Source organism: Canis lupus, chromosome 32 (genome assembly GCF_003254725.2).
Source record: "Canis lupus dingo isolate Sandy chromosome 32, ASM325472v2, whole genome shotgun sequence".
Lineage (NCBI taxonomy): Eukaryota > Metazoa > Chordata > Mammalia > Carnivora > Canidae > Canis > Canis lupus.
In genome coordinates, this window is record NC_064274.1 from 6,300,899 (window position 1) to 6,326,657 (window position 25,759).

The 25,759-nt window shown below is 37.8% G+C and overlaps 1 protein-coding gene across 11 annotated transcripts in view; it reads left to right on the top strand.

Moving 5' to 3' along the window:
* The window catches only part of LOC112646486 (uncharacterized), a 264,641-nt gene that overhangs the window by 3,629 nt on the left and 235,253 nt on the right, over positions 1–25,759 (top strand). For 7 of the 11 annotated variants that reach the window (XM_049105001.1, XM_049105000.1, XM_025426517.3 and 4 more), the window contains exons 2-5: positions 2,793–2,863; positions 7,145–7,241; positions 8,712–8,813; positions 16,018–16,176. In XM_049105001.1, coding sequence (XP_048960958.1) covers positions 2,793–2,863; positions 7,145–7,241; positions 8,712–8,813; positions 16,018–16,176 — 429 coding nt within the window. The remainder of the gene's footprint in view (positions 1–2,792; positions 2,864–7,144; positions 7,242–8,711; positions 8,814–16,017; positions 16,177–25,759) is intronic. The other 4 variants (XM_049105003.1, XM_049105004.1, XM_035709757.2 and 1 more) reach the window with 3 other exon arrangements.

The window sequence follows — 25,759 nt, forward strand, 5'->3', positions numbered from 1 at the left end:
AATTTACATCCCTTTACCAAAGTACGTAAGGGGCTGAATTGTATTCTTTTTCTGATCCCTTGCAGCCATCAGACTCCTTCAGGGCAGGAACTGTCATCTCTGTCTTTGCAGTGTACAATGCCTAGTGTATAGTAGATTGTCAACAAACGGTTAAGAAGGGAGAAAAACAGAAAGCTGAAGCAGCTCACAAGCCCAGTGGCCTTTCTTTCTGAAGCATGCAGGGAAGTAAGAAAGTAGAAGGACCTGGAGCAGTATGCAGTTGGAGGAAAGGACTAAAGGTTTGGTAAAACTGCTGTGCAGAAGCTGACCAGTGAGAAGTAAAAGAATGACAAGGAGCTTTAAGGAACAGTTTGGGGTTTTTCTTAGATTTTTATTTATTTGAGACAGAGAGAGAAAGCACAAGCATGCAGAGAAGCAGAAGGAGAGGGAGAAGCAGACTCCGTGCTGAGCAGGGAGCCCAATGCAGACACCATCCCAGGACCCCAAGATCATGAAGTGAGCCAAAGGCAGACACTTAACTGACTGAGCCACCCAGGCTATCATGTCTTTCCTCTGGGCTAAGTATTAATGTCACAGATATTTTATATTCATTAGAAAAATATTAGTATCTACCAAAGCGTATTCATGAAATCAAATCCACTGCTATTATAGGGTCCTAGAGCTGGACAGGACCCTAGAGAGCATCTTGCCCAATCCTTACATTCTTCATACAAAACAGACCCAGACAAGTCACTTGTTTTTTTTTTGGGGGGGGGGGGGGGTTTGGTTTTTTTTTTAGATTTTACTTATTTATTCATGAGAGACACAGAGAAAGAGAGAGAGGCAGAGACACAGGCAAAGGGAGAAGCAGGCTCCATGCAGGGAGCCGATGTAGGACTTGATCCCGGTCTCCAGGATCACGCCCTGGGCCGAAGGCAAGCACTAAACCGCTGAGCCACCCAGAGATCCCGACAAGTCACTTTCTTAAGATGTGCAACACATTAATTCCAGAAATAGAACTAGAGCCTAGTTTGCCATTCGTTTCACTGCTTCATGTTGCCATTCACTTTGTTTCAAATTTTGCTATGATTTCATTGTGTATATAATCTAAAAGGGACACTTGGTGAAAGCTAGGGGAATATGTTTCAGTGGTGATAATACAGTAATTGAAAGTTTATGTATTCCCTTTATTTTTGTGTTTCTTAGGAAATCTTTCCCTGGATTTTTCAGGCAATACAAGAATTTCAAGTTTTACTTTCTCCTATTAATAAGTTTTACTCAAAAGCTTTTATTTCAAGTGTTATTTTGTGGAAATGGAAAAGTGAATTAGGAATGTGCCTATTTAGGGTGCTTGTGTGACTCAGTTGATTAAGCATCTGACTCTTGTTTTTAGCCCAGGTCATGAGCTCTCAGTTATGAGATCAACCCCGGTGTCATGTTCCACACCCAATACAGTCTGCTTTTGATTCTTTCTCCTTCTCCCTCTGCCCCTATCCACTTGTGTGCTTTCTCTCTTTCTCAAATGAAGGAGGGAGAGGGACATCATCTCATAAGTTGTGAGATCAACACCCCCACACCCCCACCCCCATGCTCTGAGCTCAGCAGGGCATCTGCTTGAGATTCTCTCCCTCTGCCTCTCCACCCACCCCATGCCTGCCCATACGTGTGTGCTCACTCTCTCTCTCTCTCTTTCTCTCACTCTCTCTCTCTCTCACTGTCAAATAAATAAATCTTTAAAAAAAAAAAAAAAAAAAAGGAATGTGACTATTCAAGTCTTCCTAGGTAACTTTCAGGTTCCTTTCATACTTCTAAAGTAAATTAATAGGACTCCCTACAATTAACTATATTTAAGATATTATCGATAATCGTTGACATCTCGCACATTTTCCCCCCAGAGAATGAGCCTGACAAGATACAGATATAAGAGATCTTGACAATTCTGTTTCATAGAAAGAAATCAGTGAATAATACTGAATAAAAATTTTTATCTTAATCAAACTAAAGAAAGAAGAATGCAAAGAAAGGAAAAGAGAGAGAGTAAAAAGGGGGGAAGGGAAGAAAAGGAGGAAGGAAGAGAGGAAGAAAGAAAAAAGAGAAAAGGAAAAAGAAAGAAAAAAAAGGAAAGGAAGGAAGCAAGAAAAAAAGGAAAAGGAAAGGAAGGAAGAAAGAAAGATAAATGCTTGGGATATTCAGAGAATAAGAGTTGAATACTTTTTTTAAGATTGATTGATTGATTTTAGAGAGGGAGAGAAAGTACAGTTGGGGACAAAAAGAGAAGGAGAGAATCTCAAGCAGACTCCCTGCTAAGCATGGACCACCCCACCTTCCCACCCCCCAACACAAGCTTCAATCTCATGACCCTGAGATCATGATCTGAGCCAAAATCAAGAGTTAGACACTTAACCATGAGCCGCTCAGGTGCCCCAAGGGCTGAATACCTTTTTTTTTTAATACTTTTAATCCATTAACATTTTTAGGATGTTTCTAGTCACTGAAAAGATATTTGATTAATACTGCTTCCTAGCCTTAAAGCCATGTGTAAGATGTGACTCTAAGATTGATTAGTGCAACCTGTATTTGCGTATTATAAGTATACACAGAAGTATATGTATATTTGTATAATTTTAATATTTTCCTTCAGATTCAAATGAATATTTCATAACTTGCCTCTTACCACACATTCTGACTACCCATTAGTTCTAGTGAACACTTGTTCTTTAATAAACCAATCAGACCATTAGTAAATTTAGGGAGAGGAAAAATTAAAGATATTACAATGTTACACAAAATAAATGCTGATAATTTATTTTTAGGAAGCAGCAGCAACAGTGCTTAGACTAGTGCTTCTTAGAGCTGAACAGAAGACCATAATTCAGATGGGAAGGTAAGGTATATTCTTATTTTTTTTAAGATTTTATTTATTTATGAAAGACACACAGAGAGAAAGAAAGAGACCTTGGCAGAGAGAGAAGCAGGCTCCATGCAGGAAGCCTGATGTGGGACTTGATCCTGGGACTCCGGGATCACACCCTGAGCCAAAGGCAGACACTTAACCACTGAGCCACCCAGGTGTCCTGGTAAGATATATTCTTATAAAAGTCTGCTTTTTTTTTTTTTTTAAGTCTGCTTTTTAACAATAATAATGACGTGCAACATTAGTTGCACGTGCTCTCAATTGAACCCTCAGAACGGAAAACTTCTGTATATAAAAGTGTAAGATCAAATGAGAGTGATTAATACCAAATTCAGCATAGTGGTTACCTCTGCAATGGGAAGGGAGAAAAATGGAGTTGGGGAAGAGTATACATACAACATTAATTGTATCTGTAAGATTTTAACCAGATGGTGGGTCTAAGGTATTCTTGTTATCTTATTCTCCACTCTTTTTTAGTATACCCAAAATATTTCATTAATAAAAAAGAAAACTTCCATTTGAAAAATCTTTAATAAGACCATTCTAAGCTATACTTTGGACATTACATAGTATGGTCTAACCCAGTCTTGACAACATTTTGCTAGTAAAAGAAGAGGTGGGAAATAAGAGCATCTATTACTTTTAGACTCATCATTGTTTTTTTAAGAGTAAGTTTGTTTTGGGCAGCCCCAGTGGCGCAGCCGTTTAGCGCCGCCTGCAACCCAGGGCGTGATCCTGGAGACCCTGGATCAAGTCCCACATCAGGCTTCCTGCATGGAGCCTGCTTCTCCCTCTGCCTGTGTCTCTGCCTCTCTCTCTCTGTGTCTCTCATGAATAAATAAATAAAATCTTTAAAAAAAAAAAAAGTTTGTTTTAAGCTTTATATTGTAGAATAAAACAAAATATAAAAACTACATCAAGAGAAAATACAGCCTTATTAAGCTTTAAAAGGGAACCTCCCCACCAACTGCAGCTACCACCTATGGCAAAAATATGGAATACTGCCAGCCATCCCCAAAACTCCCCACCGTGCATCCTGTCCCATCCACAGCTTCCTTCCTTTCCCCCAAATCAACCACCATTCCAACCCCTATAGTAGTGACTTACCCTGGGTCTTCACTGCCTCAGCACCTAAATATGCAACCTCAGACACAAGAGCCTAATCCTACCCAGTTTTTTTTTTTATCTCTTTAATCTATATTTCCTCCCTGCATCCTTTTCCTTTCCTTACAGTTCATCATTGAAGATCCTGTAGAGTGTAGAGTTTCCCACATTCTGGTTTCACTGATTGCATATTCAGAATGCATTTCACAATGTTTTAAGCAGCTGGATCCACAGGCTGGATCCCTTCGGCAAGACTCTGGGTGTTTTTTTTCCATCAGATGGTACATGTGTCTGCTTATATCTCCTTTTGACATGCTAAGAGCCAGTGGTATTCCTTGCCTGCACCATAGAGCCATTCATTTATTGGGGAGTGCAAAATGGTGATATTCTAGTTTGTTCCCTCTTATTAGCCAGCATGATTTCAAAAAGAGATGCTTTTCCCATCTACTATTTGCTTGCCTATATTGTGCATTCTAATTGAATCATTTGAAGACCTCTTCCTGAACTCCTGCTTCATATATCCAACTGCCTATTCTGCATCTCTTTTGGATGTCTGATGGGCATCTCAAACTCCTGTCCAAAACCAAGCCTTCTCCTACAGTCTTCCACATACCACTTTTCCAGTTCCTCAGGCCTGAAACCTTTTTTTTTTTTTCCTGAAACCTTTATGATCCTTGACTTTTGTCTCCTTGACATCTAAACCCAATCCATTCCCGGGATCGAATCCCACATCGGGCTCCCGGTGCATGGAGCCTGCTTCTCCCTCTGCCTGTGTCTCTGCCTCTCTCTCTCTCTCTCTGTGTGACTATCATAAATAAATAAAAAAAAAAGGGGATCCCTGGGTGGCGCAGTGGTTTAGCGCCTGCTTTTGGCCCAGGGCGCGATCCTGGAGACCCGGGATCGAATCCCACATCGGGCTCCCGGTGCATGGAGCCTGCTTCTCCCTCTGCCTGTGTCTCTGCCTCTCTCTCTCTCTCTCTGTGTGACTATCATAAATAAATAAAAATAAAAAATAAAAAAAAAAAAATAAACCCAATCCATTAACAAATCGTGTTGCCCTTCCCTTCCAAATATATCCAGAATCCGACTGCCTCTAGTACTACTATAGGAACCACACCATCATCATCTCCTGTCTGGGTTATTCCATACAAAGTTAGGTTCATTTTTGTAATTGTGGTTTTTTTTTTTAAGGATTTCTCTCTTAAAATTTGATTAATAGCATTTTATAATTATGCAAAACATGCATGTGGCTCCAAAGTCAAATTAAGAAAACAGGTTTTCTTTAAGAAGTCTAATTTTCGTTCCTTTCCTCTCCACACTGTTCTCTCTTCCCCCTAGACAGGTTATCCTAGACAGATAACCATTTTAACAAAGTTTTCAGTTTGTCATTTTCTTTTTCTTTTATTTTTTTTTCTTTTATTTTCTATAAGGGACACATGCATATATGTGTATTTCCCTTCAGGGAGTATATGAGAATGATAGACAAGTGGTAATACATCATACACACTTTTCCTCCTCTTGCTTTTGTTAGTTATGGTGTATCCTGGACATCAGGTATTTGTGGGTTTGTTTTTGTTTTTGTTTTTGTTTTTCATTTTTAAAGGTGGTTTCTGAATGTTACTCACTAATAACATACTAAGCATAAATGTAAAATATCTCTTCCCTCACACCCAATATCAATTTACTTCAAATCACATATATAACTTTTAGAGAGATGATAGAATTAGCAACTCGTTTTCAACAAACATTCCTCCCAATTTGGAAATAAAAATATTGGGCAGCCCTGGTGGCTCAGCGGTTTAGCACCACCTTCAGCCCGGTACCTGATCCTGGAGACCTGGGATCGAGTCCCACGTTGGGCTCCCTGCATGGAGCCTGTTTCTCCGTCTGCCTGTGTCTCTGCCTCTCTCTCTCTCTCTCTCTCTCTCTCTGTCTGTCTGTCTGTCTCTCATGAATAAATAAATGAAAATCTTAAAAAAAAAGAAATAAAAATATTTTCCAAGTGGAGAGTATGTGTATGAATCAATATCATCATTAAAAATATTTGTAGGGACACCTGGGTGGCTCAGTGGTAATAATAAATAAAATCTTAAAAAATATAAATATTTGTAGCATATTGTATTCATGATATGATATGAAGGATTTACACTAAAAGGGCAGGCACATACTTTAAATTTTCTGCCTTTGGGATTATCTTTTCTCCCTGTTTCTGAGCTTTGTCATTTTGTGTATATCCAGTTTAGCGTTTGACCAAGTCTGTCACCCACTAACCATTTGGATATATAGTGTTCAGAAAGACTAGATTAAAAGTCTAGGCACCAAGCAACTATTTTTGTTGCCAGATTTTTAAATTTTCTGGATTGTTGAGCAGTAAAGATGAAGGCACTTTCCAAGAGTTTTCTAGCTTTCTAATATGTGACCCTGAGAAGGCATAAAAGGTCAGATAAGATACACTTTCACATACTGTAGAGGACTTTAATTTCCCCCTCCCCAATTAATCCTGTTCCTCAGAATATTTAGTATTGGCAGTTCATAACTTTTAAATTCTAATCTATCATAATAGAAAGCCAAGAAGTACCAAAATTAAATATGTCTACCTAAAGATACAGGGATAGTAAAAATCAATGAATATAGTATTTTCTATTTGATGAGAATCTTTTTTTTTAAGATTTTATTTGTTTATTCATGAGAGAGAGAGGCAGAGACATAGGCAGAGGGAGAAGCAGGCTCTCTGCAGGAGCTCAATGTGGGACTCGATCCTGGGACCCCAGGATCATGCCCCGGGTCAAAGGCAGATGTTCAACCGCTGAGCCACTCAAGGCATTCTTATTTGATGAGAATCTTGATTCAGTCTTGTAATGAGAGATATCTATCAAAGCCATTTTAAATATAGATAGATAAATAGATGGATAGGCTTTTCTCTCCATTGAATTTCATTTTTATTGATGAAATTTTAAATATATATTCTAATTTTATAGTTTTTATTTAACATAATTTCTCACATGTATGAAAGATTTTCTAATTCTCATTATAAAAAGTTATATAGCTTGTACACTACTGCTGAGAGCTTGAAAATAAAATTAGATTCTCTGCGAGGGTATTTAATTTCTCCAATGTTATCATGTAAATGAATGTATTCTTTTCAAGCTTTGTCTATCATACTCTCTTTATTGATGGAATCACTTACCTATGTGCTACAGACAATGCCTTGGATACCATAACACCATCTGCATTTCTTACAAATGTAAGTAATTTCTTATACTACTTTAAGGACTTTTTCAATTATTGAAAGTATGAGGTCTTTGTTTTATAGTATGTTAGTAATAGTGTCACTAACCAAAAGCAGATCACTTATTTGTCTATAAAAGAGAGCTATTAATGACCTTCAGAGATTTCTCCTTTTTTTTGACCTTCGGAGATTTCTTACACCTATTCTTCATCTGCCGTTTCCACACTTCTCCCGACCCTAAAGCAACGTCTGCAAAAGACTACCTTACAGATCTATTAGACTCTCTCTTTGTATTTATTTTATTCTTTAAAAATAAGAAAAATTAAATTTTACTAACACTTAATATATCTTTTCAATAGCATGCATATTTAATTTACAAATGGGGCGCCTGGGTGTCTCAGTTGGTTAAGCATCCAACTCTCGATTTTGGCAGGTCATGATCGCAGGATCATGGGATCCCTATATCAAGCTCCCCACCCAGCAGGGAGTCTGCTTGGGATTCTCTTTCTGCCTTTTTCCCATTTGTGCATGTTCGCTCTCGCTCTTGCTCTCTCTCCCTCTCTAAATAAATATTTTTTAGAATAAATAACAAATAAATAAATAAAAATCACTAATGGAAAAATTAGTCAGCAATGCTACATAGTTACTAACAGTTATTCTCCAGTCATATTCATGAATCATGCATATATCTTGTTAGTGAACTGTCTTGCTTTAACAAAACTCAAACTGTAACCAGATATAGAATCAAGGATTATAAGGACTAATATTGTAATTCACTCTTCAGATACACCTTGATAATTGCTAGAGTCTAGATGGTAAACACTGTTAGCAATTTAAGTGACTATCCTCTAATTTTTTTCTCCCTCTGCTATTATGAGAAAACATCCCAACTTTACCATCTTTCCAAAACCAGATGATACCAAACTGCCAACCACATAAATTTTACCACTGTTTCTGGGGAATACAACATTGAGTACAAACAACTGCAAGAATTCCTTCTTGAGACTTTGAAACGTCCTATAACAACCATAAGCCTTTGAAAGATAGTATCATGACATTTAGTTGGGATTGTTTCATTATCACTGAATGGATTTTGAGGGGAGGAGCAGGAGGGCAAAATGAGAAACACTTATTTTAGAAAATATCATGGAATCCCATCTTTCTTTGTCTGCCAGAGGTGAGCATCTGCTCTTCCCCTCAAGCCCTCAGGCATACGAAAGACTCAAAGTGGTATCTGTGGTCTCTCTGTATGAGGTTGTGATCTGTACTACAGCAGTGGAGAAGACTGGGAAGGCACAGTTTTCATAAATACTGCACCTTTGATTAGAAAGGACACCCTGCCACCGAAAAGCTAGAAATAGTGTGGAAATGGAATATTCTTTTATTTCACATTTCTGCCAGACTTTGCTTCAAATAAGCATTTGCTCTGTAATTCTCCAGTTGAAATTATCTATGTAGGTTAAATATTTCTATTAATGTCCCCAGGTTAGTGATACTTTTCTGAGAAATCCTTTGATGTCGCAAGAACATTTTTCTCCTTCAAATGCCGTTGCTGCAGATTTTCAACAAGTATTAGGAAAGTATATGGTATGTAACCTCCAACTGTACTCCTCAGCATTATATTACAGCTGAGAAAATAGTTTGGAGTTAGGAGATAAGAGCTATAAAAATGAGTGAGAACTGAGAACTTCTACCTTTATATAATGGTAAAGAATGATATCCTCAATATATTGATCAGTGAATAAAACAAGATAGAGAAAGTATGTATGGCATACTATTATTTGCTTACCATTCTTATTTGCAACCATTTAAGAAAGAGGGAATAAATACAAATATATGTATTTGTTTGTTACAGTAAAAAAAAAAAGAGAGAGAGAGAGAGAGGGGTCAAAAAAAGGATAAACCAAAAATATTTTAATCATTGCCTATGTAGGGATGGGGTACAGGAATAGAAACTAGGCCTCCCTGAATGAAACTTGTTTTGCAGATTTGACTTTGGAACCATGTAAGTATTTTATATAATCATAAAATACTATTACATTAAATATATTTTTTAAAGATTTTATTTATTCATGAGAGACACAGAGAGAGAGAGGCAGAGACACAGGCAGAGGGAGAAGCAGGCTCCACGCAGGGAGCCTGATGTGGGACTTGATCCTGGGACTCCCAAGATCACGCCCTGGGCCAAAGGCAGGCGCCAAACCACTGAGCCACTGGGATCCCCTATTACATTAAATATTTAAAAATAGTCCCTAGAGTGAAATAAGACAATCATAAGAGGACAAATACTATGTGATTCTACTTATATGAAATACCTAACGTAGTGAGATTTATAGAGACAAAAAGTAGAATGATTGTTGCCAGAGCCTGGGGGAAAGGGATGAAGAGGAATTAGTATTTAATGGGTACAGAGTTTCAGTCTGGGAACATGGAAAAAGTTCTAGAGATGGTGGTCGTGATAATTGCACAACAATGTGAATATATTTAATGCCACTGAACTATACAGTTAAAAATCTATACAATTACAATTATAAATTTTGCTATATATATTTTACCGTAATAATGTTTTTAATTTTAAAAAGTAATGCCTAAAACTCAAGAAAAGAACCTTATTGTGTATCAAGTTGATGGCTTAAAAACAGAAAAATTTATTTCAAGCAACTTTAAAACACAATAATTTGATTGTATATTCCTAGTGAGATTATACCTTAATGACAAAAGAACTAAAAATAAATCTTAAAGTATTTCTTTTCAAGTGTCACATCGTTATTGCTATTCTAAAATTGGTTTATATAGATATGTTACTTTGAGTAATAAAGTTAATGTCATTAGGAATCAAGATATTCAGCAAGAGTTGCAAATATAAAGACAAAGAATTAAGTAAAACCTTATCCTAAATTTTAATTGAAAATTAGTATTTTTTTAAGATTTTATTTATTTATTCATGGCAGACAGAGAGAGAGAGAGGCAGAGACACAGGCAGAGGGAAAAACAGGCTCCATGCAGGGAGCCTGATGTGGGACTTGACCCCAGGTCTCCAGGATCACACCCCAGGCTGAAGGCGGTGCTAAACCTCTGGGCCACCGGGGCTGCCCAGAAATTAGTATTTTTAAAAGAAAACCAAATTTTGAAATTTTTTAATTGAAAATGGAATATCGAAAGTTTTTTCTTTGTAAATAAAAAGATTTTATTTTTAAGTAATCTCTACACTCGACATGGGTCTCAAACTCATGGCCCCAATATCAAGAGTTGCATGCTCCATCACTGAGCCAGCCAGGTGCCCCCAAAATTTTTTCATTGAAAACACATCACATGATGTATTTTCTCTTTTAAAAAAAATCTGGGGATCCCTGGGTGGCGCAGCGGTTTAGCGCCTGCCTTTGGCCCAGGGCGCGATCCTGGAGACCAGGGATCGAATCCCACGTCGGGCTCCCGGTACATGGAGCCTGCTTCTCCCTCTGCCTGTGTCTCTGCCTGTGTCTCTGCCTGTGTCTCTGCCTCTCTCTCTCTCTCTCTCTCTCTGTGACTATCATAAATAAATAAAAATTTAAAAAAAAATCTGTTTTCTAGCCTATTGAAAACCATTAGAAATAATGACCAACCCAGAAGCAATGTGCCCCTTTAGCATCTAGATTATTGTCTCCAAATACCATTTTACACTAAAAGGAACCAGGCCTGATTGCAGGAATCGGGCAGGAAATGTATAAACCAGAAGCATTTTGTCATACCAGAAGCAACGAAGCTTCAAAGTTCACTGTGCTCATGTCCAAAGACTTAGGAGCTAAAAAAAAAAAAAAAAAAAAAAGACTTAGGAGCTAATTTGAAGAGCCTAACACTAGTCAGTAATAGAATAACTTGAGCATCAAAAAGAGTAATAACTGTAGTGGATTGTAGCACATCAAATGTGTTAAATTCCTTGAGTTTCAAGATACTATCAAAGACCAAATAATCCCTCATCAGTCAACTCTGGAAGATACTGAAGATCCACCTCATCATTCCGAAAACTAATAAATAAAAGACTCAACCATTTTTTCTGACTTTCCTATATGAACTATACCTCAAAGAAAACAAGTAATTGACTAGGGAAAAGTTTTTTGTTTTTTTTTTTGTTTTTTTGTTTTTGTTTTTGTTTTTGTTTTTGTTTTGGTCTTTATAGAAGTATTCTAGCTTTCATAAACAAAGGAGAGGTGATAAATTTCACTATTTTATAATCCCTGATGAAATAATGGATCTAGGCAGTCATCATTGATGACTGAAAAAAATTAGGTGTGGGATGCCTGGGTGGCTCAGTGGTTGTGTGCCTGCCCTTGGCTCAGGTCATGATCCTGAGATCCAGGATCGAGTCCCGCATCAGGCTCCCCATGAGAATCCTGCTTCTCCCTCTGCCTGTGTCTCTGCCCCTCTCTCTCAGTCTGTGTCTCTCATGAATAAGTAAATAAATAAATCTTAAAAAAAAAATAGGTGAAAAGCTGATGAGGAACCTCATAACAGATTAAATGGGCTCAAAACACCTAAACCCATTTATTCCTAAATTCACAATAAGGGGTGATTGATCATTAACTATGTTTCTTAATATTACACAATCAATGGTATACAGCACACATCTGAAGTATGCTTGCCCAAAACATCAAACTTGAATATGAGCAAGCCTTTATATCTACCAGTTTATAGGAAATAGATCAGTGACCACATTAAATGATCCCACAGCAACACAATCAGCAAAATCCAGAATATAAGAAAATCTACAAGGGAGATAATCCAATTTCTTCAGCAAATAAATTGCAACAGGGAGAAAGTTAAAGAGAAGTCATAGATTAAAAGAGATTTACACATATCAACTAAATGTGGACTTTGGATTCTGATCAACAAAACAAATATTTTTTTAAAAAACGGATTTTTTAAATAAATTTGTACACAAACTGAATGATGATATTAAGGAATCTATGTAGATGTGATAATGTCTTATTTTTTTATTTTTTTATTTATTTCTTTTTAAGATTTTATTTATTTATTCATGATAGACACAGAGAGAGAGAGAGAGAGAGAGAGGCAGAGACACAGGCAGAGGGAGAAGCAGGCATCATACAAAGAGCCTGACGTGGGACTCGATCCAGGGTCTCCAGGATCACTCCCTGGGCTCCAGGCAGCGCTAAACCGCTGCGCCACTGGGGCTGCCCTGTTGTCTTATTTTTAAGAAAATTGAGGTCATATCTTTTAGAGATACAAACTGAAGCATTTACAGATTAAAATGATGTAATGTCTGGGATTTGCTTTGAAATAATATATTTGGGGAAGGGGTAATCAGTAGTACAAGTGAAACAAGATTGACCATGTGTTGATACTAGGTGATGGATACATAGAGATTGATTATACTGTTCATTCTACATTTGTATATGTTTGAACTTTTCCATAATAAAATATTCTAAGTATACCTGTTTTAGTTTTCTATCTCTAGATCTAACAAATTCTACAAATCAACAGCCTAAAACAGCACACACTTATCTCATAGTTCGTATGGGGCAGGAATCTAGGCCCCACTTAACAGGTTCTTTTCTCAGAGTCTCAGAAAACTACGGCAAGTGTCCTCAGCGAGGCTGTGTTCTCATCCAGAAGATCTGGGGAAGATTCTGCTTCCAGGCTCATTCAGAGCCTGTTGCGGAATTCATTTCCCTAGATCTGTGCCAGGGTTGCAGCTTTTTGCTGGCTGTTGGCCAGGGGACATCCTCAGGTCCTAGAAACTGATAACAGTGCCTTGCCATTTTGCCATTCTCAGGAAGGTCACTTGCTTCTCAAGGCCAGCAGAAGGCATCTATCTCCCTACTCCAGTTTACTAAGTATTATATAATGTGACATGATCACGGGAGTGACATTCCATCACCTTTGCAATTAGTTGGAAGCAAGTCATACTTGGTTGGGTGGGGGTTGGGGGGTGACAAGGATGTGACGCATTGGGCAGTCACCATAGGACACCACAATGTCTGAAAAATAATTAAGGATAGATGCTTTTATATTAAATTCATACATTTTCTTATGAATTCTGCATATTCAGTATAGCCAAAATATATTAGTGGTATAGCTCCTTGAAAACTAGTTACCATGAGAAAATATGCACATTTTAAGCAGTTAACACATCTGACATCAAAGAAATTTCTGTTTAACATTTATAAACTAATCCGGTAAGCATTAAATATGTAGAAAATTTTATAAAAGTTGTTGAATTTCTTACACAATAGTTAACAAAATAAAAATACTTTTGAGAGATTTAAATATATGTGTGTGTGTGTGTTGTATAGAAGCTGAATGTCAATGAACTATGAATACATTATCTTAGCAAAACAAATGATTCCTTTAGGTTAAAAAAGACTAAGCATTTTTTAAAAGGACAGAAAGAGAAAAAAAGGAACAAAAAGAAAAATTAAAACCATTCATCTTAACCTGATTATATCTACAAAGACCTTATTTCCAGATAAGGTCACATTCACAGGTATCTGATGTTAGGAATTGAACATATCTTTCTGAGGGGAACACAATTCACCTAGCAAACTCCTCTTTCTACATTTACCCATTGAGCTCCTCGCAGAACAATTCTAAGTTGTATGGGCCCATAACCAGCAAGATCAGAGTTCTGTTTAAGGTGGATTTAAAGGGCACCTGGGTGGCTCAGTCAATTGAACATCTGCCTTTGGCTCAGGTCATGAACCCAGGATTCTGGGATCAAGCCCCACATCAGGCTCTCTGCTCAGTGGGGAGTCTGCTTCTCCCCGTCTCCCCTCTGCTCCTATTCTCTATCTCTCCCTCTCAAATAAGTCATATCTTTTTAAAAAGTACTTTATATAGTGGTTTGGGAATTAAATGAGTTAATATGTGTGAAGTGCTTAAAACAGTACCTGGCACATGCTAAGTGTTCAGTAAGTTATTATTTTAATATGGTTCTGCAATTGCGGCTTACTTTTTTAACATAACGCTCTATTGTAGAGATCGTTTTTGTTAATACAGATAAAATAGAAGACAAAAATAGGAACAAAGGACAAGAACAATAAATGGAAAACAGTAACAAATATGGTAGATATTAGATCAACTATATCAATAATTACTTTAAAAGTTAGTGATCTAAGTCAAGAGACAGAGATTGTCAGGTTGGATCAAAAAACTGTCAAGAGAATGAGAAGACAAGTCACAGACTGGGGAAAAAATATTTACAAAAGACACATTATCGGGACTCCAGGGTGGCTCAGTTGGTTAAACATCTGCCTTCGGCTCCAGTCATGATCCCAGGGTCCTGGGATCAAGCCCTGTGTTGAGCTCCCGGCTCAGCAATGAGTCTGCTTCTCCCTCTCCCCCTGTTCCTGCTCACTCACTCTTTCTCTCTCACTTGCTCATTCTCTCTCCAATAAATAAAATCTTTTTTAAAAGAGACCTCTGTTACCCAGAATACACAAAGAACTCTGAAAACTCAACAATAAGATGATAACCTGATTAAAAATTGGGCCAAAGGAGCACCTGGCTGGCTCAGTAGGTGGGTCATGTGACTCTTGATCTTAGGGTTGTGCTTTTGAGCCCCATATTGGATGTAGAGATTACTTTAAAAAAAATAGTCTCTTTATAAAATGAGCCAGTGACCTGAGTAGATGCCTCACCAAAGATCTACAAGTGGCAAACAAACATGAAAAGATACTCAACATCATACATCATTAGGGAATTGCAAATTAAACCAACAATAAAATACTCCTACACACCTATTAGAAGGGCCAAAATTCAAAACACTGGCAACACCTAATACTGACAAGGAGGTGGCAAAATAGTAACTCATACTCACTGCTGATGGGAATGCATAATGGTACAGTCGCTTTGGAAGACAGTTTGGCAGTCTCTTACAAAACTAAACATATTCTTACCATACAATCCAGCAATCACACCCTTGGTGTTTACATAAGTTGAAAAATTACGTCCACACAAACATCTGTATTCAAGTATTATAGCAGCTTTATTAATAATTGCCAAAACATGGAAGCAACCAAAATGTCTTTCCATAGGTAAATGGATAAACTTGTGGTACATCCAAACAACTAACTATGATTCAACACTAAAAAGAAATGAGCAATCAAGCCCTGAAAAGATATGGGAGAATCTTAAGTGCATATCACTAAGTGAAAGAAGCCAATACAAAAAGGCTACTTAATTCCAACTATATGACATTCTGGAAAAAACAAAGCTATGGTGACAGTAAAAAGAGCAATTGCTGCCAGGGCTTAGGTGCATGAATCAATGGAGCACAAAGGATTTTAACGCCAGTAAAACTGTTCTGTATGATACTATCCTGGTGGATACATGTCATACATTGACCAAACTCTAAACTATGGGCTTTGGGTAATGATGTGTCCATGTAGGATCATCCATTGGAGCAAATGTACCACTCTGGCATGGGATGTTGATAGAAATCTGGGGGTGAAGGAGGTGGAGGGGATAAGGGTATGTGAGAACTCTATACTTTACACTCAATTTTATTGTGATCCTAAAATTTCTCTTTAAAAATCTATGTATATAAATAAACAACTTAAATTTTAAAAAAAAAAGACTTCCACCACTGATTGAATACATTGAAATATTGCTCTCCCGTCCACCTCTTCCCTTTTCTTAGCAAGATTAAGGTGGGACAATCTGAAGCTTAGTTGATTCCTTATGCTGAAAAGCAAGTGAAATGTACCTTTGATACTTTTGTTCAATTTGTAAAACATATTATAGATTTTAATTATAGAAAATATTATTTATATTATATTTCATTTCTATATAGATGAAATACAATAAAAATCAAGATGGTAGCTCAATATCTACATTGAAGAGTCAAGTAACTGATGTAAAAAATATTATGTCCCAAAATATTGATGAAATTTTGGAAAGCGAAAAAAGATTGAATATCTACACTGATAGAACCAGTTATCTCCAAACAACTGTAAGTGATGCTCTCGTCTTGGTATCTAAATAGTGTTCTAAGCCTTGAGACAAATGGCTAAAAGCAAATGCATTCCAGGGATACCGTGAGATAATCCTATGTCGCCAAACTATGGCTTTATCAAAAAATTATTAGAATGCAACTAAAGTATTTTTTTAATTATAAAACAATGAAAATTTTAAAACCCATTAAAGTAGTAGGTGGCTATTTGCATAACATATATTTCTTACATTAATAAATACACAGGTTAATCAACAAATAAATTTCAAGGACCAAAAAAAAGAGGGAGAACTAACCAAAAAATGGGTTGAGAAAGTTACCAACTGCAATGTGTGGGCCTTATTTGGAATTTAATTCAAACAAATTATAAAAATGAAAATTTATAACTTCGTGAGATAATTAGATGTTTGAACTCTGACTAGATATTAGATGACATTAAGGAATATTACTAGTTTTTAACTGTGATAATGGTATTGTGGTTATGCTTTAAAAAGAGTCATTACTGGGGATCCCTGGGTGGCGCAGCGGTTTAGCGCCTGACTTTGGCCCAGGACGCAATCCTGGAGACCCGGCATCGAATCCCACATCGGGCTCCCAGTATGTCTGCCTATGTCTCTGCCTCTCTCTCTCTGTGTGTGTGACTATCATAAATAAATAAAAATTTAAAAAATAAAAAAATAAGAAAAAGTCATTACTTATTAGAGATACATATTAAAATATTTTGAGTCAATTTATATGATGTCTGAGATTAGCTTCAGAACAATTCAGGAATAGAATGGGGTATAAATGAAACAAAATTGGCCATAAATTGATAACTGTTAAAACTGGATGTTGAAGGTGCCTGGGTGGATCAGTTGGTTGAGCGTCTGCCTTCAGCTCAGGTCATGATCCAGGAGTCCTGGGACTGAGCCCTGTGTCAGGCTGTCTACTCAACAGGGAATCTGTTCCTCCTTCTCCCTCTGTCCCCCCACCCAGCTCATGCACTCTCTCTCTCTCAAACAAATAAATAAAATATTCAAAAACCCAGATATTGGGCAGCCCCGGTGTCTCAGAGGTTTAGTGCCGCCTTCAGCCCAGGGCATGATCCTGGAGACCCAGGATGGAGTCCCACATCAGGCTCTCTGCATGGAGCCTGCTCCTCCCTCTGCCTGTGTCTGTTCCTCTGTGTGTGTGTGTGTCTCGTGAATAAATAAATAAAATCTTAAAAAATAAAAAATAATAAATAATAACCCAGATATTTGGGCACCCGGGTGCTAGGTGGTTGAGCATCTGCCTTTGGCTCAGGTCATGATCCCAGGGTCCTGGGATCAGGTCCCAAATCAGGCTCCCAGTAGGGAGCCTGCTTCTTTCTCTGCCTGTGTCTCTGCCTCTCTGTGTGTCTCATGAATAAATAAATAAAATCTTTTTTTTTTAAATGGATATTGAATATATAAGGGGTTCATTATCCCATTCTGTCAACTTCTGTATATATTCAAAATTCTCTCAATCAGTAATAGTTAATTACCTTAGGGTATTTTAAATTTTATTTTTTACAGATTTTTTTTCTAGAATACCTTCTAGTTCCATCCACATCACTGCCAATGGCAAGATTTCCAATTTTTGATGGCTGCGTAGTATTCCACTGTGTGTGTGTGTGTGTGTGTGTGTGTGTGTGTGTGTATCTATCCATTCATCTGTCAACAAACATCTGGGCTCTCTCCATAGTTTGGGTATTATGAACATTGCTGCTATAAACATTGGGGTGCAGGTGCCCCTTTGGATCACTACGTTTGTATCTTTGGGTTAAATACCCAGTAGTGCAATTGTTGGGTCATAGGGTAGCTCTATTTTCAACTTTTTCAGGAACCTCCATACTGTTTTCCAGAATGGTGGCACCAGCTTGCATTCCCACCAACAGTGTAGGAGACTTCCCCCTTCTCCACACCCTCACCAACATCTGTCGTTTCCTGACTTGCTCACTTTTGCCATTCTGACTGGTGTGAGGTGGTATCTCAGTGTAGTTTTGGTTTATATTTCCCTGAGTGATGTTGAGCGCTAAAAAAATGTGTGTGTCTATTGGACATTTGTATGTCTTCTTTGGAGAAATGTCTGTTCATGTCTTCTGCCCATTTCTTGATTGGATTATTTTTTCTTTCCATGTTGAGTTTTATAAATTCTTTATAGATCTTGGATACTAGCCCTTTATCTGATCTGTCATTTGCAAATATCTTCTCCCATTTTGTTGGTTGTCTTTTGGTTTTGTCGACTGTTTCCTTTGCTGTGCAAAAGCTTTTTATCTTGATGAAGTCCCAATAATTTATTTCTGCCTTTTGTTCCCTTGCCTTTGTAGACATACCTAGCAAGAAGTTGATGCAGCCGAGGTCACAGAGGTTGCTGCCTGTGGTCTCCTCTAGGATTTTGATGGATTCCTGTCTCACATTTAGATCTTTCATTATTTTTTAATGTATTTTTGTGTATGATGTAAGGAAATGATCTAGTTTCATTCTTCTTCATGTGGCTATCCAATTTTGCCAACACTATTTGTTGAAGAAACTGTTTTTTTTCCCCCATTGGATATTCTTTCCTGTTTTGTCAAAGATAAGTTGACCATAGAGTTGGGGATCCATTTCTGGGTTCCCTTTTCTGTTGCTTTGATCTATGTGTCTATTTTTGTGCCAGTACCATACTGTCTTGATGATTACAGCTTTGTAATAGAGCTTGAAGTCCAGTTTTGGTTTTTTCAACATTCCTTTGGCTATTCAGGGTCTTTTCTGGTTCCATACAAATTTTAGGATTATTTGGGGTGTCTGGGTGGCTCAGCGGTTGAGCGGCTGCCTTTCACTCAGGTAGTGATCTCAGGGCTCTGGGATCGAGTCCCACATCGGGCTCCCCACAGGGAGCCTGCTTCTCCTTCTGCCTGTGTCTCTGCCTCTCTTTGTGTCTTTCATGAATAAATAAAATCTTTTTTAAAAAATTAGTATTATTTGTTTCAGCTCTGTGAAAAAAGTTGATGGTATTTTGATAGAGATTGCTAATTTTTTCACTTTTAGGAACAATTTATTAAGATATTACTTACATAAAATAATATTCACCCACTTTGTAGACTTTGATAAATTGTGGTACTTGTGTACACTTGTGTAATCACAATCAGGTTATAGAATAGCTCTGTCATTTTTTTTAAGATTTTTTATTTATTTAACAGAAAGAGCACAAGCAGGGAGAACAACAGAAGGAGAGGGAGAAGCAGGCTCCCCCACTGAGCAAGGAACCTGATGTGGGGCTCAATCCCAGGACCCTGGGATCATGACCTGAGCTGAAGGCAGACGCTTAACCAACTGAGCCACCTAGGCACCCCTAGCTCTTTGATCTTAAAGTTTTTCTCATGCCCTTTGCAGTTAACTCTTCCCTCATTCCCGGCCCCAGCCCACCACTGATCTGTTTCCTGTCCCTATGCTGTTGCCTTTTCTACTTTTGGCAATAAACTTTCCTAAGTTTGTTGGAAATGGTCCTGTCCCCATTATATATTCATGCCTCCATTGTCGTAGATTAATTGACCATATAACTGTGGGTTTATTTCTGGGTTCTCTATTCTGTTCTATTGATCCATGTGTCTGTTTTTGTGCGAATACCATACTTTTTTGAATATTATAGCTTATATGTGGAATCTAAAAAATAAAACAAATGAACAAACAAAACAGAACAGACTCATAAATACAAAGAACAGACTGGTTGTTGCCAGAGAGGAGGGTTTGGGAAGAATGAGCAAAATAGATGAAAGGGAGGGGTGCCTGGGTGGCTCATTTGGTTAAGCGTCTGCCTTCAGCTCAGGTCATGATCCCAGGGTCCTGGGATTGAGCCCCACATCAGGTTCCTTGCTCCTTGGGGGAGCCTGCTTCTCCCTCTCCTGTTGTTCTCCCTGCTTCTGCTCTCTCTTTCTGTTAAATAAATAAAAAATCTTAAAAAAAAAATGACAGAGCTATTCTATAACCTTGGCTTTTGCTCAGATCATGATCTCAGGGTCATAAGATCAAGCCCCATATAGGGCTCACGCTCAGTGTGGAGTCTGCTTGAGATTCTTTCCCTCTCCCTATCCCTCCCCTTCTGTTCCACTCCTGCTCGCTCTCTCTCTCTCAAATTAATTAATTAATTGATTGATTAATTAATAAGATTATTTTTAAAATATGTGAAGGGAATAAGAGATACAAACTTTCACTTATAAAATGAATCACAGAGGGGTACCTAGGTAGCTCAGTCAATTAAGCATCTGACTCTTGATTTTGGCTCACGTCATGATATCAGAGTTGTGAGTTGGAGCCCCGAGTCAGGCCCATGCTGGGCATAGAATCTGCTTAAGATTCTCTCTCCCTGGACAGGTTTAGTGCCTTCAGCCCAGGGCGTGATCCTGGAGACCTGGGATTGAGTCCCACTTCAGGCTTCCTGCATGGAGCCTGCTTCTCCCTCTGCCTGTATCTCTGCCTCTCTCTCTCTCTCTGTGTCTCTCATTAATAAATAAATAAAACCTTAAAAAAAAAAAAAGATTTTCTCCCGCCCTATCCCTCTCACCTTCCTCCTTCTAAAGAAAAAAATCACAGAGATGAAAAGTATAGCATAGGGAATACAGTCAATAATATTGTAATGATGTTTCATGGTTTCATGGTTATTGGTGGTGGCTACACTTATGGTGAGTATTAAATAATGTACACAATTGTAATATCACCATGTTGTACACCTGAAACTAATATAACACTGCATGTCAACTATCCTTCAATAATAAAAACTTAATAAGATAAAGTAAAATGTGAGTATTATATATAGCCTTCATTATTTTTTAATATTTATTTATTTATTTTTAGAGAGAGAGAGTGCATTCAAGAGAGCAGGGGAAAGGGCAGAGGGAGAGAAGTCTCAAGCAGACTCTCAACTGAGCACAGAGCCCGACTTGGGGCACAAGCTCACAGCCTTGGGAAAATGACCTGTGCCAAAAATCAAGAGTTAGATGCTTAACTGATGGAGCCACCCGGCCACCCCTATCTATAGTCTTCTTAAACCCTCCCATCATGTGCCTTTGACCACACAGGGTAGAGTCCAACCCCCCTAACATAAGGAGCTTCTTCTGACTATATTTCTGGTCATATCACCAAGAGACCAATCTTGCAATTTATAAATTTCAAAAAATAACAAACTATTTGTAGGTCTCCAAAATACGTGTTGCATTATTTTACACCTTAATACATGCTGTTCCCTCTCTTTTTCCTTGCCCTAAAAACTTCTACTCACTCATCAAAACCCAAATCAAGGGTCATCTCCTCATTGCCCAGACTGAGTTTATCACTCTCTTATCTCTGCCATCCCTGCAACTTTTATTGATTGATTTATTCAAAAAATATCTTTTGAGGATCTGCTGTCTGCCAGGCTCTATATGAAGAATTAAGAATATTTTTTAAAGATTTTATTTATTTGACAGAGAAACCACACATACAGGGGGAGAGGGAGAAGCAGACTCCCCAAGGAGCCCAATGTGGGGCTCCATCTCAGAACCCCATGATCATGACCTGAGCTGAAGGCAGACATTTGACCAACTGATCCACCAAGGCACCCCTGAAGAATTAAGAATATAATGATGAGGGGTGCCTCAGTGGCTCAGTTAGTTGAGCCACTGCCTTTGGCTCAGATCATGATCCCGTGGTCCTGGGATTGAGCCCAATGTTGGGCTCCCTGCGCAGCCTAGAGCCTGCTTCTCCCTCTCCCACTGCCTGCTGCTCCCTCTGCTTGTGCACTTTCTCTCTCTCTCTCTCTCTCTCTGTCAAATAGATAAATAAATAAAAATTTTTTTAAAAAAAGGTTATAATGATGAGTAGTTATTTACAACCCTAGCAAATAAGCCCTCAGTGTTAGTTAAATTAATACTATTTATTTGAGCAAAGCACCCTCTACATCATTTTTATAGCAGGAAAAAGATAAGGTCACATTCGTCTATATAACCTATAAAGGAGAATTAATAAAGTAAATCATTATCTAAGATTGTATTTGTATTTTATGAAAGTTATAACTCAAGAACTCAGATAATATTGTCCAAGCCATTTAGATTCATTCAAAATTCATTAGTAAATGTTCTTCAGGGGCCATTATAATGTACAAAATACTATGTTGGTCATCTTTAGAAATAAAAGAATAAAATGAGATGTTTGCCACAGTTTAATCTACTGCAGAAGACAGATTTGTATAAATTAACTGCAGTATTAAGTGTGGGCTAAGTGTCACAATAGGTGGATAAAGGATAACAGTCAAACAATGGAGAACTGACAGCATTACATTCTTACAAAGCACTTTGAAATGGCAGTCATAAAATTCTGCAATCAGTATTACCTCATTCTGTTATATTAGGAAGCATGTATGGGGCACCTGGCTGGCTCAGTTGGAAGAGCATATGGCTCTTGATCTCCAGGTCATGAGTTTGAGCCCCACACTGGGTGTAGAGATTACTTAAATAAATTTTTTTTAAATAAAAATTTTTTTAAAAGGAAGCATTTGCTACATGATCAGAGGCCATAGTTGGGAATCAAAACTATTTTATTATAAACATTCATTTCGGGGCAGCCTGGGTAGCTCAGCAGTTTACTGATCCAGGAGCCCGGGATCAAGGCCCACGTCAGGCTCCCTGCATGGAGCCTGCTTCTCCCTCTGCCTGTGTCTCTGCCTCTCTCTCTCTCTCCCTCTCTCTCTCTCTCTCTGTCTCTCATGAATAAATAAATAAAAATCTTTAAAAAATTCACTTCAAGCACATGAAAAAATTTTCAGAATAATATACCTAATGCCCCTGTAATCATCAGCCTACTTTATCTAACCTAATATTTTGCCATATTTTATCAGGGCCTTTGTTTTTAAAAGAAATAAATTAAACATATAATTAAAATTTCTGTGTACCTTTCCTAAGCCCATTCTCCCACACCAGAACCACTATCATGAATTTGATATGAATCATTTGTATGCATGCTTTGATTCCTCTGATATGTATGTATCTATAGGTACATATGTATCTACATTCTTGGTTTGCATATTTAGCTTTATATCTGTGACATTATAATGTACATGTAATGAACTAAAACCTGAGTTTTTAGTTCAACATTTAGTTTATGAAATGTATTAATTTGAGCACATTTAGATCTAATTTACCAATTTAACTTCTGACAGTATATCATTACTATCTAAATAAACACAATGTACTTTTCTCCTTTAACAAACATTAATGTAGATTTCAACTATTATGAACAATATTGCCTTAAACACCCTTATTCATGTCTCTTGGTACACTTTTGCAAAACTGTTTTTTTTTTAGATTATTTATTTATTTTTAGATTTATTTTTTTATTTGACAGTGCAAGCACATGCATGAATGAGCAGGGAGAGAGACAGAGAGAGGGACAAGCTGATCACAGGGCCTGATCCTGGCCTGATTTCAGGGTGCTGAGATCATGACCGAGCCGGAGAAAGTCAGACACCCAACTGTCTGAGCCACCCAGGTGCCCCTGAAAAACTATTTCTAAGACAATGATTTTTTTTTTTTAAGACAATGATCTATAGAGTTTTTTGATCTTGCATACTTATTTGTAAAACATTCTTGAGAATGAATTTAAATATGTATATCTAAATTATATATTCTTCTACAATAACATTATATATTATAAAGCACATGAAAAATAGAAATTAAAGGAATGAGATGCAGACAAAATAAAATATTAAATAATTTGTTTTTATAAGAAGATTAAACCTGTTTCTCTCTAATTTTTTTTTAAAGATTTCATTTATTTATTCATGAGAGGTACAGAGACAGAGGGAGAAGCAGGCTTCTCGCAGAAAGCCCGACGTGGAACTCAATCCCAGAACCCCAGGATCACGCCCTGAGTCAAAGGCAGATGCTCAACCGCTGAACCACCCAGGTGTCCCTGTTTCTCTCTGATTAAGGAAAATATTAAGGGGCACCTGGGTGGCTCAGTGGTTGAGCATCTGCCTTTGGCTCAGGTCATGATCCCAGGTCCTAGGACTGAGACCCATATCAGGCTTCCCACAGGGAACCTGCTTCTCCCTCTGCCTATGTCTCTGCCTCTCTGTGTGTGCGTCTCTCATGAATAAGTAAATAAAATCTTTTTTAAAAAATAGAAAAGAAAAAAATTAATAATAATGTATTTTAATGATAGTAATTCTGATTAAAAGTCAGATCTGGTTACAATCACTATTTATCTATAAATATGGCAGGTGGAGTACTCAACTAGAAGAAGCAAAAATATGTCCTCTTTGCCATGCTTTTGTTGTTTATGTTTGCCTTATTGGTATAATTTTGCTTAAGTTTATTTATCTATTTAAGTAATCTCTACACTCAACATGGGCCTCAAACTCATGACCCTGAGATCAAGAGTTGCATGCTCTTCTGGCTGAGCCAGCCGGGTACCCTTTGTTGGTAGGATTTTTAAGCCATATGTCTACCTTTTAGTTTAAATAATAGGGGTTGCCTGGGTGGCTCTGTCAGTTAAGCATCCAACTCTTGATTTCAGCTGAGGTCATGATCTCAGGATTGTAAAATCGTACCTCATGGCAGGCTCCACAGTGGGTTTGGAGCCTGTTTAAGATTCTTTCTCCCTCTCAAAAAAAAAAAAAAAAAGATTCTTTATCCCTCTCCCTTTGCCCCTCCACCCAACTCTGCGTGCAAGCACTCTCTCTTAAAAAAAAAAAAAAGACAAACAGTTGCCAAATATTTGAATAGATAATGAATAAGAGAATAAAAATATGTTTAAAAAAAAAGAACTCCTTCCTTCCTTTCCCCAGGCTATGAAGATATTTATACTGTTTCCCAAAAGTTTTAAATTTTGCTGCTTAAACATAGATCTTTAAAACATCTGGAGGGGATCCCTGGGTGGCTCAGCGGTTTAGTGCCTGCCTTTGGCCCAGGGTGTGATCCTGGGGTCCCGGGATCGAGTCCCACGTCAGGCTCCCTGTGTGGAGCCTGCTTCTCCCTCTGCCTGTGTCTCTGTCTCTCTATGAATACATAAATTTAAACAAAAATCTTAAAAAAAAAAATGTATAGTCGGACAGCCCTGGTGGCTCTTGTTTAGCGCCACCTTCAGCCCAGGGCCTGATCCTGCAGACCCGGGATCGAGTCCCACATCGGGCTCCCTGCTTGGAGCCTGCTTCTCCCTCTGCCTGTGTCTCTGCCTCTTTCTGTCTGTCATGAATAAATAAATAAAAATCTTAAAAAATATATATGCTCTATGCCATGTGAGGTTGTATTCTTATATAATTTTTATAGTCTATCTTGTGCCTATAGTTGGTTTCATTTTCTCATTCTTAAACTCTTAATTTTTTAATCAAGGTTTTTTTTTTTAGTCTTTTCAAAGGACCAGATTTTGGTTTACTTATAATTCTGTTCAAAACTTAGTTGATTTCTAATCTTTTTTGCTCTGAGTCCTTTCCAAGTGCCTGTAGCCACATGTAAAGTTCTTTTCTGGACAAAATTCTGAAGCCTGGCTATTTCTTTCCTTCCTTGCCCTCATGCCTCCCTCTCAATTTAAGGGAAAACTACCTTGAGGCCATTAGGATTGAATAGGAAGCT